The sequence below is a fragment of the Hyperoodon ampullatus genome, assembly GCF_949752795.1.
Source record: "Hyperoodon ampullatus genome assembly, chromosome: 5".
In the NCBI taxonomy this organism is placed as follows: Eukaryota; Metazoa; Chordata; class Mammalia; order Artiodactyla; family Ziphiidae; genus Hyperoodon; species Hyperoodon ampullatus.
The window spans coordinates 80,059,958-80,077,799 of NC_136918.1; the positions used below are offsets into that span (position 1 = coordinate 80,059,958).

General features: G+C 41.3%; 1 protein-coding gene across 1 annotated transcript in view; it reads left to right on the top strand.

Annotated features, from left to right (window-relative positions):
- Positions 1-219: 219 nt before the first annotated feature.
- Positions 220-17,842, top strand: part of HGD (homogentisate 1,2-dioxygenase) — a gene marked incomplete at its 5' end in the record, with an annotated part of 40,148 nt that continues 22,525 nt past the window's right edge. The window contains 3 exons of the mRNA XM_079705259.1: positions 220-297; positions 1,130-1,218; positions 5,147-5,252. Coding sequence (XP_079561385.1) covers positions 220-297; positions 1,130-1,218; positions 5,147-5,252 — 273 coding nt within the window. The remainder of the gene's footprint in view (positions 298-1,129; positions 1,219-5,146; positions 5,253-17,842) is intronic.

A 17,842-nucleotide genomic window follows, 5' to 3' on the forward strand; every position in this document is an offset into this window, starting at 1 on the left:
TATCCAGCACTCTTCTCCCAATTAATTGGTGGTCTTTAAAATTCACACAGAGAAATTATCTTTCCTAAATGGTTCACATGCCAAGATACAGCAAAGATGTTATGTATAGAATGTGATACACAGACATATGTCCATAAAGAAATTCTTACCTTCATAGACAGTCAAAATAGCAAAATACTCTTTAAATCCCATTAATGGTAGCCTTTGTGTCTTTGTCACATGCAGTACATTTCTGGATTCGGTAATGAGTGTGCCTCAGAGGATCCTCGCTGCCCAGGTGCCCTGCCAGAAGGACAGGTATGAGTGAATAGAATATTAGCTTGGAGACCTCTGAATTATAGGAATGAATGACCAGCTTTCAGGCCAAGGGCTTCTACCCACCATCTTGAAAATTAGCCTGTGAACTGTCTAGGAGTTTCACAAATCATTAAGACAATTGGGATGCAGAACAATGACAATACAAAGATTAAAGTTGGATAATGGTTACCTATGGCAAAGCACTTAGTCCCAAAAAAGTAACACTAAATTTAGGGCTTTCAAGAAGATCCCCTAGGTCCGGGGTTAAGGGACTTCCTTAAAGTTCCCTTGAACAGCATAAGATATGTCAATGATGAGAAAATAATCAGTCCTTGTTAAAAAAAAAAAAATGCGTACACAAAGATGTTCACACTAGTGTTGGTTACAATAGCAAAAATATGGCAAACAAAAATTTTGTCAAAAATTTTTAAGAATATTTCATGGCATGAAAAAATGCTCATGTTATAGTGTTTCCTCTTTATTTAAAGTGCTAATTATTAACAGGACTACACATATCATAGCGTTCCCATTTTGGAGGATAAGAATGGAAGGAAATATACTCATATGTCAAGATTGGGTTATTTCTGGATGGTGAGATAATGGCTTATAGTTTATAAATTTTCTACAATAAGCATGTACTACTTTTCTAATCAAGGAGGAAAGTCACCTAAAACATTATTACAAGAAGGACGTATGGGTTGGAGATGGTCATGTGTAGTGAGTGGCTCAGAGCATCCCCATCCAAGACAGAATTCCCCCACTGAGTTGTTTGATGGGAAGGTGGAATGCTTTTCTGATGGAGTGATGTCATTTATTGCCTCCTTTGTTTTAGAATAATCCTCAAGTTTGCCCTTACAATCTGTATGCTGAGCAGCTCTCAGGATCAGCTTTCACTTGTCCACGGAGCAGCAATAAAAGAAGGTAAGAGGGTTAGGTTAATTCTGACCTGCAGTCTATGGGAGCTATGACTAGTATTTAGTGCTGCCTCCTATACCTGGGCCACAGCCTCCCAGGGTTGTCCAAGATCCTGCTTCTTACAGGCTGTGCTCTGGGTCATAGCCAGGGGAGGATGAACCTCATCTCCAGCTAGAATCAAGTGACTGGTGGAAGAAGGGGAGAGAGCAGCTGCACAGAGCCTAGAAAACAGACATGTCTAGTTCCACTTACAATTTGTTGTTTGTACTCAGAAGAAAGTCTTCCTCATAGTCTGGCCTTCCCCTGTGATTGTGCAGTTGAGTTCCAAATTTTGATTTACTTGGGAGGTTTTTTTATAATGATTAACTCAAAATTATAGAAGATTCAATGCAATATCTTCCTCAACTGACTAGAAGTATTATGTTCTTTGGATGAAAATGTTGGATAATCCAAGCTTGGGTTAGATGAAAGGTCATGTATTATGGCCCCTGGTGGTTTGAATTAATAAGGTTTTTTCTCCTCGGAATTTGTCTTTGCTGGAAACCAGCACATTCATTAGCACAACGTGTCATGATCCATGTTTGCTCTAATCCTACAAGCCAGGTCAATGAACTCAATCTCTTGGTTAACTCCTATGGGGCAGGTTGGTTGCAGTAGCTGTTTTGGTTTAGGGAAGCAGTTGAGTGTTGTGACTTAAACAAGCAGTGTCTAATTATGGGAATTTCAGAATAGGACACCTGTGTAGAGGGCTGCTGCTTATATTGGAGTTTGGGGGAAGAGGGCAGGCAGTCTTGTACTGCTTAGTGGAAGGTGATTGGATTTGTCTCCAGCGAGTCCTCCTGAGAAGTAAATGAGATAGTGAGAACAAAAGCACCATGGACCACACAAATGATAGGTTGTTCCCCTTGGGGGTTAATCATGCCCACTCTGTAGGCAGGCCTCCTGAGTTTAAATCCTGGTTCCTTCTCTTTCCAGCTGTGTGACCTTGGGAAGGTCATGTACCCTCCAAGAGCCTTCTGGTTTCTCATTTGTAAAAGAGATAATAATAGTACTTATCTCATAGTTGTGATGAGGATTAAGGGAAAGGATGTATGTAATGTGCTTAGCACATTGCTGGGTACATGATGAGTGCTCAATTAACATTAATTTTTATCATCATCATTATTGCCACAGTAGCAGAGTGTCTCCCTCCAATACAGTGTATCCCTAGGAGGCTGTCAGAAAACTGACTGGCAGGTGCTATGCTACCATGCCAATATCAATATTGCTTCCCTCTCGATAGATCTGTACATGGAGGGGGAAGAGATAGTTTCCCATACTTGTCAAATCAAGATTAATTCTATGGCTATTTAATCATCTCTCTCTCTCTGCAAGCCCAGATAGCCAAGGTAAGGTAAGCACACAGACAATTCCTGTCTATTCTAATTTATGACAGCCTGGCCTCCATGACTATGTTCTTGACTTTATGACCCATTCACTAACTGGACACCTGGACTCCGGATTCTGCTGCCTGCCCCCATTATTCAGCAATATCTTCAGCCAGAGGGGCAGAGCTCTGTTCCAGGAGGCTGAAAAGGAGCTGTTGGCATTTCATTAAGATGCTGGCACCATTCCCTGAATCAAAATTAAATCTCTGTCCAGGGCAGTGTAGTGCTGCCTGGGGAGTTTTATAAACTCAGCTAAAAAACAAGGGACACTAGGCATGGTTCACCCATCTGTTTAGAACTCTTCAAAGGTATCCACAAGAATTTTGTGAAAATGCTCAAAATCCCCAGTGGGAAGATGGAACCAGCCCCATCCATAGATGAGAAAGCCTGAAATTCCTACATTTAGTCACTACTAATTTAAGCCACAAAGTTCAGGAACTCCCCCCCACCCACCCACAAACTATCAGAGAGTATATCTATCAGGGGTTGATTTTTATCTGATTAATTAGCTGATCCCTTAGGTCCTGAGAAGGTGAGAGCCAGCACAGAGAATGTAGGAAATCTGGACCATCATAAAAACCCAGATGATTAGGGGTAGACAGATAGACAATTCAACACACATCTAGTAAGTGAGCACCTACTGTGTGCCAGGCATTCTAGGTACATAAACTCTGAATCCTCACAACAATCCTAGGAGATAAGGATGAGGAACATAGGATCAAGAAAGTTTTGGGAATTCCCTGGAGGTCCAGTGGTTAGTACTCTGAGCTTTCACTGCTGAGGGCCTAGGTTTGGTCCCTGGTCAGGGAACTAAGATCTCACAAGGCAGGCAGGGTGACCAAAAAAAAAAAAAAAAACAAGAAAGTCTTGTAACTTGCCCAGGATCACACAGTCGGTTCTAAAATATACACACACATGTTCTCAATTCCGTATAGAACCTAGAGAGGCCTAGTTAATTCATGGCCCAAAGTCCAATGTCTGAGATTACTTCACCTAGAGCTAGAGGAATCAAAAGAAAACTGAACTAATCTAGCTAGCCCTTTAATCTCCCAAATGGCTCAGTGTAGGGCCAGGTCAATTCCACCCCCTGAAGTAGACTGTCCTGGGGCTTAAAGGGCCAGAGCTTGTTCAAGCAGGTCTGGTCTTCCATTGCCCCAAGTGGTGTTCCTCTTCCTGCTGTACCCTGTCAAGGTAACAGCCTCTGAAAGGACTTGGGTCCCTCTTAGTGAGGTTCAGTGTCCCTCTCAACTTCTGGATGGTTCTCCTCCTGGTGTCCTTCAAGTTTCCTTCATCAGAGTCTTCTCTTCCGGAAACAAAGCCAGAAATGTACTATAAGAAAGTAAAGATGGATGCTCTTATAATTTTAGATATGTTAATTCCCTAAACATCTTACAAATTAACATCAAAAAGACAACCCAGGGCTTCCCTGGTGGCGCAGTGGTTGAGAGTCCGCCTGCCGATGCAGGGGACACGGTGCCCCGGTCCGGGAAGATCCCACATGCAGTGGAGCGGTTGGGCCCGTGAGCCATGGCCGCTGAGCCTGCGCGTCCGGAGCCTGTACTCCGCAGCGGGAGAGGCCACAACAGTGAGAGGCCCACATACCAAAAAAAAAAAAAAAAAAGACAACCCAATAGAAAAATGGTAAAGGACTTGGGCAAGTAATTTATAGAAAAATTCCAAGGGGCCAATAAACATACAGATTCTCAACCTTACTCATAATAGTGGTAATACAAATAAAAATGAGATAGTATTTTTTACCTACAAGGCCAAAATTATTAATAATACCCCCTATTTGTAAAGATGTGGGTGATCAGGCACTCACACATTAGTGTTGTGAGAATAAAGTGGTACAACAATTTGGCAATTTTTCTTATTATGCATTGGAAATATCTTAGAGAATGTACAAGAAAATTGTTAAGTTCTGATGCCTCTGAGGATTGGCTCTGAAGAAATTGGAGGAGAAAGCCATCTAAGTCTACCTTTTGAGACTTAAAATTACTTGAATTATTTTTATCACTGGCATGAATTACTTCTATAATTTTAAAGAAGAAAATTGATTTATATTTCAAAAATGACAAAGAAACCACCCATATTGTCTCAATCTGTGTAGAACTCATCCTCACTTTCCAAAGCCAGAGCAAGGATTAGTATCCAATATGTACATAAGCTAATGTTTTTCTGTGGATTTGCCTGCACAGATATCCCTCAAGGTACTTTCCCTTCCTTTATAGCTGTCATTGGGAAAGGCAATTCTTTTTTTGTCAGTATGGAAATAACCAAGGGCTAGAGGCTCAGTTTGAAGAGTGATAGATCGTGTGGAAAGGTGAGAAGAGGCCAGGGCTATGGGCAGCAGTGGCTATTAAGAAATGATGCTGTGTCATTGCTTCTCACATTAAAGCCCACAGATCATTGTTTACTTGAGCGTCTTCCTAATGGTATTTCCTGAGCCAGTCTGTGCATCACTCATAACATCACCCTAAGGCTTATGTGTCCTTGTTTCCCCCCAGCTGGCTATATAGGATTCTACCTTCGGTTTCTCACAAGCCTTTTGAATCCATTGACCAAGGCCATGTCACTCACAACTGGGATGAAGTTGATCCTGATCCTAACCAGGTAACCTGGTCCTGTGAATTGGAGAATAGCATGTATCCAAAGCCTTAAATATAAACATTTAAGTCTAACCTGGGTCTTTGAGAAATTAGACAGATTTTTAAAATAAATGCTAAAGTGTATCTGTTCTTTTGCTCAAACTTGGGTAGGAATTTTGGAATTGATTGACTGTGCCTGTGCACGTGTGTGTGTGTGTGTGTGTGTGTGTGTGTGTATAAGCTTTCGTTTTTCTAGCCTAATGGCTTTAGGAGTGCTCCAGTGAGTTGAATGAATGGAAATTATATAGGCTGGTGAAAATACATCTACACACCTGTAGGTTGGTTGGTTTGCTTTAATCTAGACTCACCACAGCATATTGAAAACACATTCAACACTTATGCCTCTGAAAAGAGGCCTCTGATATAGAGAAGAGAGGCTTGTTGTCTGACCTGGATTCTGTAAGTCTAGTGTCACCTAGGAACTTCCATTCCTTGCCTAAGAGTTTCCTTCTTTTGGTCTAGTGACAAATGGGCTTTCCCTCTGCATATCAGTATTATTTATGTACTCTACTTTCAGTAACAAGACAGACCCGTTGCTATAATGGACTGAGCTCCTTTTTTTTTTTCTTTACCTTTTGAGCACCCCATTATATTCCCTTTGCCCCTGAGTTTAGGTACATGTCACTGATAACTAGAGCATAATGCAGGAAGGAAAACAGACCTCGGTTTGCATCCCTGGCCCTCTACTTGTCACTGTGTCTTTGAGCTACAGTGTTTCACCTGTAAACTGGGATAATCATGACATCTGCCATGCAGTGCTGTTTGGTGAAGTTTACTTGACAGAACAGGTGGTGAACATGCTTCGCCCAGTGCCTGGAACACAGTAGGCAAGAACCATGACTCTGATACAGCCATTTTGATATATTCACTTAAAGGCAGTGATAGTACATGTAAATCTCAGAATTTATATTCAGGTAATTTTTTTTTCATTTTATATTTTTTTAAATTCTGAGGTCTCCATCTGCCAAACTGCCAGAAAACAACTTCGTCTCAGTCTTCCCTGAGAATCTCTGGTTTTAAACAATGCCAAAGTAGGACTGGGGGTTGGGCCATGCTAGTTGGTCCTCTTTCACTTGGTAGTGTTGAGATGCCCATTGTTCTGCTGCTATCGTGTCAGGCCTGGACATGGAATCATCTGCAAGATACTTCTAGTCCTGTTGTCCCAGACATGCCACACAACCATTTCTTCCTTCTGGGAGTTGCTAGGACATGGGCTCAAGGGTCCCCTTTGTATTCAGAGTTCACACAAATTGATCAGTCTCTCTCCCTCCCCTTCCCTCCACTCTCCTCCCCTTCCACAACTCCTTCCCACAGCCCAAGGAAATCTTCTGTTTCCTCTTGGTTTACCAAGATGTTTGGTCTATATACCTGCTAATCCCCTTCCCTCAAATGCTTAGACTTTTTGTGGAACAAGACAGAATAATTTAGAGTCACTTTTGTTTTCCTGCCCTGCTCCATCTTTTCCCTAATTATGGAAATCTCAGAGAACCAGGTATCTGCTTGAGTGCTACTCACCCCGCTCCAACAGGGACAGGAAGAGAAGCCTTAAGAGTGGAAAAATATGTGAGTTAGCAACATACAGTATCACCCACCTCACAGTCATTTTGAAGCCAAGACATCCTGTTTAAATAACTGACCCTTAAACTTGTGTGAGGTTTAGTGCATGAAGCAGACATCCTCCCTGGTCTACCACTGGCCTATATATTGCCTTTGAGCCTATGGGAAAAGGCAGCCCAATCCCCAACCCTGCAGGCACAGTCCCTTGCTGAGACACTGCCCCTTTCCCCTTCAGCAGATCAGGGCCCTGTGCTGGACACAGTTTGCACAGCCAACCTGTGGACCCCATCTTTACCTGTCTGAGTTTCACCTGGGATCCTAATCCAACTCCATACATCCTTCTCTCCCACACTCTGGGGTTAGGAACCCATCTGGCAGACACACTCATTTAACCATTTACTTCCCCACTCATCTCACAAAGGGCCATAAATCATTCTATCCAAAGTCACTGTTCATTCTTTGAGAATCTGCTTGACTCCTCAATGGGTTACATCTCAAATTCTCCAATTTCTCTCTTAGAGTTACAATGGTCATACTTGTTTGTTTTGGATTAATAAATAGACCTGACTGCTTAATAATAGGACTCCATCTTTCATTAGAAAAAATAAAGGATGGTTGCCTATACCTCTATAGGATTCTTGGTCAGGCTAAAAATTAAGCATTTATTATATACTAGCTTTGGAAGGTTGAGAAGGTATTTGAACCACAGTAAGTTTTCTAATTCTTTTCTTCAGGAGGCAAAGAGAATCCCCAATTAAGTTTCTGACAGTTCTCTCAAGTAGAGCCAAATCTCATATTATACAAAGGAACAGCGTGGCTGTAAAGTCAGCAAGTAAGACAAAAATTAAGTACAAACAAAATTATCTCTGAAAACTCCCTTAAATCACCCATAAAATATAGGATACATGGCTTTGTGTGTGCTACTTTGTATGGTAATTCTTATGCACACTAAATTTGAGAACCATTGAACTAAATTTGAGAACAATTGAGCGTTGACTAAAAGAGAGATTATAGGCAAAATCTGTAGGCAGATGTTTGGGAATTCAAATCGTGGAGCCCTTAAGGTAACTATCGACCAGTGGTGTATAGGGTGGAGAGGGGAGTTCCAATGCCTCTGCCTGCTCATATCACCCACACAGTTATCTAAGTCTCTTTATACATCGTCATAGATTTGTGCATGGTTGTGTGGGCAACAGTGGAGCCACATCTATAACATTTTGTTTGGGGTGGGGAGGTGAGGTTTTAAACCTAACCTTTAAGGAAAATGTGAGTGTGATGTGTAATATGTAATATGCTCAGTAATATCCTTTTATTATATAATATTATTATTGCTATGACTACTATCAATACATTTTTTTAAACATGAATACAACACTTCACAATGATTATTTGGGGGTACAAGTGGCTTATCCATGGAAGCTAACCTCATTCTGATAGAATTTTTCTGGTTTTGTCTTATTATAAAAGTAATGTATACTTATAAAAATTTAAATGATATAGAAATTAACAAAGTAGAAAATGGAAATCTCGCCCCATATGTGAGAGTCAAGTACATCAGTTGTGCATGTTAGTTCATTATTTCATAAGTAGTTAACATACATTTTGAGAGAGAAGTTTGAGGAAACTGCATTTAAAAGCCTGAGTTAATGTAGAGGCATCAAAATAGCTACATCAGAAGTTTCTGCTTGCTTTCTAGCAGAACCTCGATACACATTTGGTTCCTTCTCCCCTTCCCTATTCCCTTGCTTTGCATTTTTCCTTGAACTTGTTACCTTCCTCCTGTTTTGAATCTTTCAGATGCTTTCTACATAGTGGCCACCAAATGTATTTCTTCTCCAGTATTTCCCCTGCTCATTTTCAATGTTGTGCTCACACATGTTGGGACAGATGTGCCCCAGAACTCGATCATGCCTCTTTGGACACCAGTTCCATCAAGGTAGAGGTTTATCCTCCTCCCGCTCTGTAATCTACACCTGCCATCCTGCTTCCCTTGTCCTGATACACACCCTGGCTGTTCTTGCAAAATCTATCCTTTTGTCTTTTCATTTACACCTTCTTGACAATTTAATATCTCTTTCCAATTTTATGAGCAATCTGCATTCATCACTTCCCCCATCTCCTTGTAACCTCTTCCAAATATGTACTCCATACTCAAAGAAAAAGCCTGAGAAAATTATATTTAGATATGCATCTGACAGTTCTTCTCAGCTGAAACCTGTATAGTAGGTATGTTTTCACCTATCACAGACCAAATCCAATGCTTCATCAGCTTCACCAACTCACACATTACTCATCTCTGGGAATTTGAGAACATGAGAATTACTTAATATCTCCTCCAAGGGAGCATTATGGGATATGCTACCATCACCATCATCTTTGATACCCTCCCAGGAAGATTGGAAACTATGCCCCCAAATCTTCATTTTCTTTTAGGGTATATTTAATTAATCATCTAAGAATTAATGCAAACTGCTTTTGAGTGTATTTAGATTCAGCTGTGGACATAAAGAGTTCAATCCATTAATATCTCACATAAGAAATCTACCTAATTTTGTTCATCATGCACCTTCCTCTAACTTCTGGAATCCCAGAATTTAACAAACAAATCTGCATCTAATTTAACTGTGAGTTTACAGATTTCAATTAACATTTCTGAATCAGCATTCCTCTTTTAAATGTCAGAGTCCTTTAAAGTTTATCTTTGTTATCACTACAGCCCTAATGTCTTAATTGTTGGAAAGTCAGACTCTTGACCCAGTTAAGCCTCAGCTGAGGACATTACCTTTTAGTTCTCAATCAATATCATTTGGACCAAGTGAGAAACACCTCAAAGCTAATTAAAGATTAGATCATAAAATTCCCTCTGCCTCCAGGACATACAAATTATCAAAAATGTTTCAAAACAATACATCCTTAGTGGGTGTTTGATGCCTTATTTGTCAAACTCTTTAGATCTCACTATCTTAAAAACCCTCTCCCTCCAAAAATGTCTTGGATTTCCCACCTCTTTAAGCTTTTGCCCAAGTCTCTCCTATTCATAGCAACTTCTTGAGAAAGTAATCTAAGCCCACTTTATCACCCCTATTCACTCCTAACCCTTTGCAATTCAACCTGCCCAGATCACTCTACTGAAAGTATGTATACCTTCTTTAAACAACAATAATGCACCCCTTACCATTAATACATGATTTTATTCAAAACTTACATAAAAGTATCAATGCCTGGGCTTCCCTGGTGGTGCAGTGGTTGAGAGTCCGCCTGCCGATGCAGGGGACACGGGTTCGTGCCCCGGTCCAGGAAGATCCCACATGCCGCAGAGTGGCTGGGCCCGTGAGCCATGGCCACTGAGCCTGCACGTCCGGAGCCTGTGCTCCGCAACGGGAGAGGCCACAACAGTGAGAGGCCCACGTACTGCAAAAAAAAAAAAAAAAAAAGTGTCAATGCCTAATAATCCCACCAATGCAGAGTTAACCACTTCTAGTGTTTTGGTTTCTTTCTTTCCAGTCCTTTTCTTTGCATGTATGTGTAAATAAATAAGGTCTGGGGTCTCATGTAGCCAGAGACCAAAAGTAATTGAAAATAATCCCAATGTTCGTTTGCTTCTCCTGAAAACATTAAGGAGCATCCAGGCTATGACCCACAGCAACGCTTTTCAAAATCCCCTTCCCCCAATTTTTCCTAGACTCCAACCCTCTCACACCTAGTCTTTCCCAAGCTCCTCAGGCCTGGACCGCTTGTTCATGGCTTGCCTCTGCCTGCCCCTACCTTCTGCCTCTAGAAAATGACAGAGTGTAGCTCCTCATCCCATTTTCCCAGGACACACACACACACACACACACACACACACAACATTGATCTACATGGTGAGACTGGAGTTCAACAGACTGAGGGAGTGGGAATGAGCAAAGCAGAATTTTCCATAGGGAGCAGGGAAGGGAAGGGGAAGAGGCTGTACATACTCTTATATTAATGCTGTTTATGTCTGTCTTTCTCTATCTGATTTACTTCACTAAGTAGAGATTATCATACTACTTATATGTGGAATCTAAAATATGATAAAAATGAATTTATTTACAAAACAGAAACAAACTCACAGACAGAAAACAAATGTATGGTTACCAAAGGGGAAAGGGGGAGGAGGGATAAATTGGGAGTTTGGGAGTAGCAGATACAAACTACTATATATAAAATACATAATCAATAAGGTCTTACTGTATAGCACAGGGAACTATACTTAATATCCTGTAATAAACCATAACGGAAAAGAATATGAAAAAATATATATATACATATATGTGTATAACTGAATCACTTTGCTGTACACCAGAAACTAACACAACATTGTAAATCAACTATACTTTAATTTTTAAAAAAGTGGTTACACATATATTTACTGTAGGTACAGTCATTCTCTAATACAGTTTTACATTCTGCTTTTTTAAATTTATTTAAACATCATATTTTGTGCCTTTTTCCATGTCTTTTTTTTTTTTTTTGCGGTACGCAGGCCTCTCACTGTTGTAGCCTCTCCATTTGCGGAGCACAGGCTCCGGATGCGCAGGCTCAGCGGCCATGGCTCACGGGCTTAGCCGCTCTGCGGCATGTGGGATCTTCCCAGACCGGGGCGTGAACCCGTGTCTCCTGCATCGGCAGGCGGACTCTCAACCACTGTGCCACCAGGGAAGCCCTACTTTATTTTATTTTTTAACATCTTTATTGGAGTATAATTGCTTTACAATGGTGTGTTAGTTTCTGATGTGTAACAAAGTGAATCAGCTATACATATACATACATCCCATATCTCCTCCTTCTTGCATCTCCCTCCCATCCTCCCTATCCCACCCCTCTAGGTGTTCACAAAGCACCGAGCTGATCTCCCTGTGCTATGCAGCTGCTTCCCACTAGCTATCTATTTTACATTTGGTAGTGTATATATGTCCATGCCACTCTCTCACTTCATCCCAGCTTACCCTTCCCCCTCCCCCTGTCCTCAAGTCCATTCTCTATGTCTGTGTCTTTATTCCTGTCCTGCCCCTAGGTTCATCAGAACCTTTCTTTTTTTTTTAGATTACCCTCTTTTCTTCCTGGATTTCTGTCGTTTCCTGTGTTCTGTGACATTGTGTAAACCTGCAAAACAGGCCATCTCCAAGGTCCTGAACTAGACTCTCTTGCCCCTGCCCTGTCTCCATCATCCTCCTGGGAGAGAGGGAAGTACTTACTCTCTCCTGCTCCTCACTTCCTCTTCCTCTTGTCTTTCTCACCTTCTTTTTTTCTTCTCTTTCTTTTCACCCCCATCAGCCCTTCCCCTCTGTATTAGTTTGCTAGGGCCGCCTTTACAAAGTACCACAGACTGGGTGGCATAAACAATAAAGATTTATTTTCTCACAGTTGTGGAGGCAAGATGTCTGAGATCAAGGTGTCAGCAGCTGGGTTTCTTCTGAGGCCTCTCGACTGGCTTGTAGTTGGCTATCTTCCCCTGTGTCTTCACATCGTCTTCCCTCTCTACGTCTCTGTGTTCAAATTTCCTCATCTTATAAGGACACATCATGTTGATCAGAGCCCACCCAAATGACCTCACTTTAACTTAATCACTTCTGTAAAGACCTTATCTCCAAATACAGTTATATTCTGAGGTACTAGGGGTTTGGACTCCAACATACAAATTTTGGGGAGAAGACAGTTCAGCCCAATTCGCCCTTTGCCTCCTCCTCTTTCCTTCCAATTATCAGTTAGTGAGTCCCACTTTCATTGGACTCTGTTTTAGAGATGATGAAGGGTTAATTGCTGCTTATAAGAAATACCAAGCTTTGGTGAACAAAGAGGAGAAATTCCTTGAGCAGCAGGGGGGTTTTCTAGCCCACTTCACTGCCCACCTACCCCCACATGTATACATCTCTGCAGGTAGAATTATAGATATCTAACTTCACCCAACATTATTTCAGCCCAAAGCTTGGTATAACCTGGTAGGCCATGTTGCAGGAAGTCAGTCCCACCAGTCGGGTTTGGCAGCTATTCTGGGGCTGCCTTCATTGTAGAACCTCATTTATACTCTAGCATCCACTTCTTCTCCCTCTCGCCATCTTCCACATCTCCCATGTTTTACTTTTTAAAATCTAATGAACATGATTCGTTCCTATGACATTAACTATTACCTCTCTGCAATATGTTTTACAAATCTCCCCACCAACTTCAAACCCCACAGGGGACATTGCCATGTGTATGTCCCAACTCAACAGGATCCATACTGAAGGCATCATAGTCCCATCCAAACTTTCCTCTCTCTCTGGCTTCTCTAGGTCTGTTAATGACACAACCATTCTTTCACACTCAACCTGCTATTACCCCTCCCCTCCACTGCTCAGCCAATCCTTAGAGTCATCTTTGAGAACTTCTTTCCCTCTTTACATTGAATTAGGTGCCATGTCTATAGAATGGTGATTCCCATCTACATAAAAGTTACCGGGGTGACTTGTTGAAAATGTAGATTCCCCAGACTCCCCACCCAGAGATTCTAATTCAGTAGGTCTGGGATGATGCACAGGAGTCTCTCTAGATGATTTCTATTCAGATTGGCTCTGGACCACACTTTAAGAAACACTGCTGGAGCATTTGCTCCCTAGATGTCTCTGGTATCTGTATTCTCCTTCCTTTTCTTCACACCCCTGGTTTGGACCTCTTTTCCTCTTACCAGGACTGTTAAAATGGCTTCCTAACTGATCTATGTGTCTTCCCACCCTATCCCACACATTGCTGCCAGACTCAACTTACTAAATTATCATTCAAAAATATTTAAATCCTGCCATTACCTCTCCCTCCCACTGCCCAGCCAATCAAGTGCAGGCTCCCATGACAGGTGATTTTTATTGTATCTTTCAAGCCCTTCTCTCTCTTCCATGTCCTCTACCCATCAGCCACACTGGAACCTTCGCCATTCCAGGACAATACTCTAAATTTTCTTGCCTGGGTGCTTTATGCTCTTTCATCTACTTAGAATTTTTTCTTCTTCCCTCACATGTATCCACCCACCCAAATGCCACCCATAATTTAAGACTCATCTTAAATACCACCTTCTTCACTGAACTCTTTCAATATTTCTCAGAGTATTTGAGAGTAGGATCTATGTCTCCATCATTTTCATATAACCTGCAATGTCCAGCACATGCCTTCTTCCAAACGGTAGAATCACAAGTATTTGCTGAAGTAACTCCCTGATAGCTCAGATCCCATCATCCTATAAATAGACTAGATTACATTTCTCTAAATGCATTCACTGGCACTTGCCAACACCGCAGTGCACATTGCCCTGTTCAGCCCTTTTGGACAGTTTGCTGGCTCTTTTTAAGTACATCTCCATCAACTTGCATTTCACTGCTTGGAAAGATGTTGAAGCTGTATGCAAACCAGATTGTTTTATTGTGTGTGCCTCTTATTGCTCGTGTGTAAGAATGTTAAATATGCCCTGTACCAGGAATTATTCCTGAGGGAACATTCCTGCTTATATTTCTCTTCCAAAGTCACTTCCATTTATCCATTTCCTTGTTTTTCAATCATGAATTGCCCATACTTGCAGGGTCTTCTTGTTCCCTGAGGGCAGAGACTGTCATGTTCACCTCTGGTACCTAGCACAAAACCTGGCACAAGGAGTGGTGCAATAAATCATTTGAATGAGTTAATATATAGGGATTGGACAAGAATGCTGACTTTGAAGGACCTTAGCAGGATTTGGGTCCAGGAGTCAGACTGGGCCAAGGCAACTCAGCACCTGAGGAGCAGTAGATAAGGGCCCAGATTAGAAGACCAAGTACAAGACCATTAAAAGGAGGCAAAGCCTGGGAGCCATGGAGATCATGAATGGTTTGGAAAGCAGATCAAGACAGGCTGAGATTAAAGGGCTCAGCGTTTAGGTTGCTAAGGGAGGCTGAGAAATTGTTGGTATCAGTTCTTAGTAAAGAAAACTTAACTGCTCTAAACCATTAGTCTTGTCACTCTAAAATAGAGATAATAATTATGGGAGCCTTAGAGGGTTGTTGTGAGAATTAAATGTCATCCAACAAATATTTATTGAGTGACTACTATGTTTCATGCTCTGGGTGCTGAATAATGGATATAAAGCCCTTAGCTTTACCCTCAAGGGCAAGGTCAAATAGGAATCCAGGTTTCTATCCATGAAAAAATGTCATCTAAATACTATACTGGCTCATCTTTTTTGTCTTCTCATGAAAGACTTTTAAAAGTCTAAACAAAGTACAGTGATTTGAATCTTCCTTACCTGTGCTCTTACCTATTACCTCTAAGACCGCCAAAGAGTCGCTCAAAGCCTGATTTCTCTCCACATAAATTATGTTGCCTTTTTCCTCAAATTCTAGATTTGCTGAAGAATTTAATGAGTCACTGTTTTATTTTATCCCCCTGTCCCATCTTCCCTAGTCTGGGCTGAAACTCACTGTAGTGCATTACCCTGGACCTCTCCTAGCCATAGCTGCTGCTAACAACTGTTTGCATATTATAGATCACAAAAGCATCTACAAGTTACTTCCAAAATCTGGGATAGATGTTATCAACTTCTAATGATATGTCTACCTCTAGCCCACCAATGTTGTTGAGAGTATCCAACTCATCCAGTCTAGTTGAGTCCAAGGCAGCTTTGGAGGGAATCTCATGTAGTGTTGAAGGTGATACTCAGATCATCCAGTACACCTCGCAATCTTCTGACTTTGGAATTACTGAGTCCAATTCTTTGGTTTCATTTACATCCCTGAGCATGAATTTCAAATCCTGATCATTAAATATTGCCACTGATTCTCCTACTCCTTTGGTAACCTTAAAGAATTTTTAATTCTAACTTTAGTCTCTGTTGAAGATGCTTTCCAAATTATTTTTGACCATCTCACTTCTAGTAAGTAAGAGTTTATCTTCCAATAGAATTTGCGGACCAAAGCTGCAAAATATGTGAAGCAATGATAGAACTGAAAGGAGAAACAGAATTAATCCACAATTAAAGTTGGAAACATCAACACCTCTCTCTCAACAGTTGATAGAACAACTGGAGAGAAAATCAGAAAGGATATGGAAGAACTTAGGGGTTTTCACATGTATAAAGAACTGACTTATATTTTAGAAACAATCTCAGGACTTCTAGAAACATTTTTCAATTTACTAGCTATTGCCTGAATGTCATTTTGACTTCCAAAAGTCTCACAAATTTGCTTTAGTCTTGTTGAGATATTAGCAATGTTCTCAGTGTCTTATATTTGTTCATTCATTCAATCATTCAATACAAATATATTAATATCCACTATAGTCAAGACATTGTATTGGGTACTTCAACTGATTTCATTGTTTTTGAAATGTTAATAATTGAATTCTGTGTGGGAGTTTCTTTAGCAATAATATATAATATAAACAAAATTAACTGTTAAAAAGTTATAGAATGAAATCAGTTAATAAGCATCCAGTGACTTGCCAGAAGTCACAGAGTAAATAGGAACAGAGGCAGCAGCAGAACCCAGGCCTCCTGGCTCAGCCCAGTGCACAGTCCCCTTGGGCTGGCCTTGGATCAGAGGGTTACTGCTCCATAGCATGCAGTTAGTCTGAACATCTGGCTTTAGCAGGAGATGTTTCCACTCTCCACTCCATAGCCTCTTCCTGTTTATCCTCTCCTCAAATTCCCCTCCCTACTTTCAACATGATATTGCACCAAAACTCTTGACCCAAATCTTTTACCTGAAGACTCAAAGCTGGCTTCTTCTTGTGGGTACTGGGTTTATCAGAACTACCTTGGGGTCTTTATTATTGTTCATGATATGCTGAGTATAGGTCCTGCACAATCCTCTCCCATCAGACTCAGCAGATAAATTACTCCTTTCCCTATACCATATCCATCATCTGAAGGGCATCACCTTTTGCATTAGAGAAGGTTCTTCAAGACCACCACCTCATCCAGGATGTGGTCCCTATTGAAGGCATGTTACCTACATCATCATGTAGGTGCCCTTCCACCTTCCACTCCAGGCTCTCTCTCCTCTCCTCATGACTGATGTGCTACAGAAGACTTTGAAAAACTGACCAGCAAAAACCTAACCAAACCAACCCATTGGCCTCTCTGGTTCAGTCTTTCCTACTCAAAATGTACCAACCTCTTCTCTAGGGGCCAGGACTTTATTTCTACCCACAACAGGTATTTTTCATTTCAGGAAGATCTACAAAGGTGCTGTCTTGCTGTCAAACCCAAGTTCATGTACCTGACGCACAGTGAGGCTAAACAAAATGAGATGTCAGAGTTTGGAGCAGAGAAAGATTTATTGCAAGGGCCAAAAAGGAGAAAAGGTGGCTCATGCTCAAAAGGGCCAAACTCCATGATGATTTCCGGGGAAGAGTTTTTAAAGGCAAAATTTGGGGTGAGGACTGCAGGGTGTGTGACTTTCTTCTGATTGGTTGGTGGTGAGGTAACACAGTGATGTCTCTGGAATCTCAGCCTTCTGGTTCCAACCAGTCTGGGGTCTAAGTGCTTGTTGTCAGCATATAGTCACCATCTTCCACTGGGTAGGGGTCTTAATTTCTGCAGAACAACTCAAAGATATGCATCAGATACAGATATGTATATCCCTTAAGGAGGAACCAGGAGTCCTGTGACTCTCTCTTCCTATTAAATGATTGAGCCTGCTCTTTGGAACTCAGAGAAGGCCTAGCAAATTAAAGCCTTTTTTTTTTTTTTTCTACAAGCAAGAAACAGGGGACACCTGGGAGGGCCCTGCAGGGTCCTGCTCAGTTTCAGGCTCGGTGCAACAAACCAGGTAGTGCTTTCCTATTACTGGGATTCTCTCTTGCTTACTTGCTCCCTTTTGTTTATTTCTCTTTTTTTCTTTCTTCTCTCTCTTTTCTTGCTCTTCTTTTTCCCTTAGGTTTGGAAAGCCTTAGACTTGTATTATTTAAACATCCTTGCTATTTGGTAACTGGCCCTAGATACAACAATTTAGTTGATTGACTGATTGGTTGGTT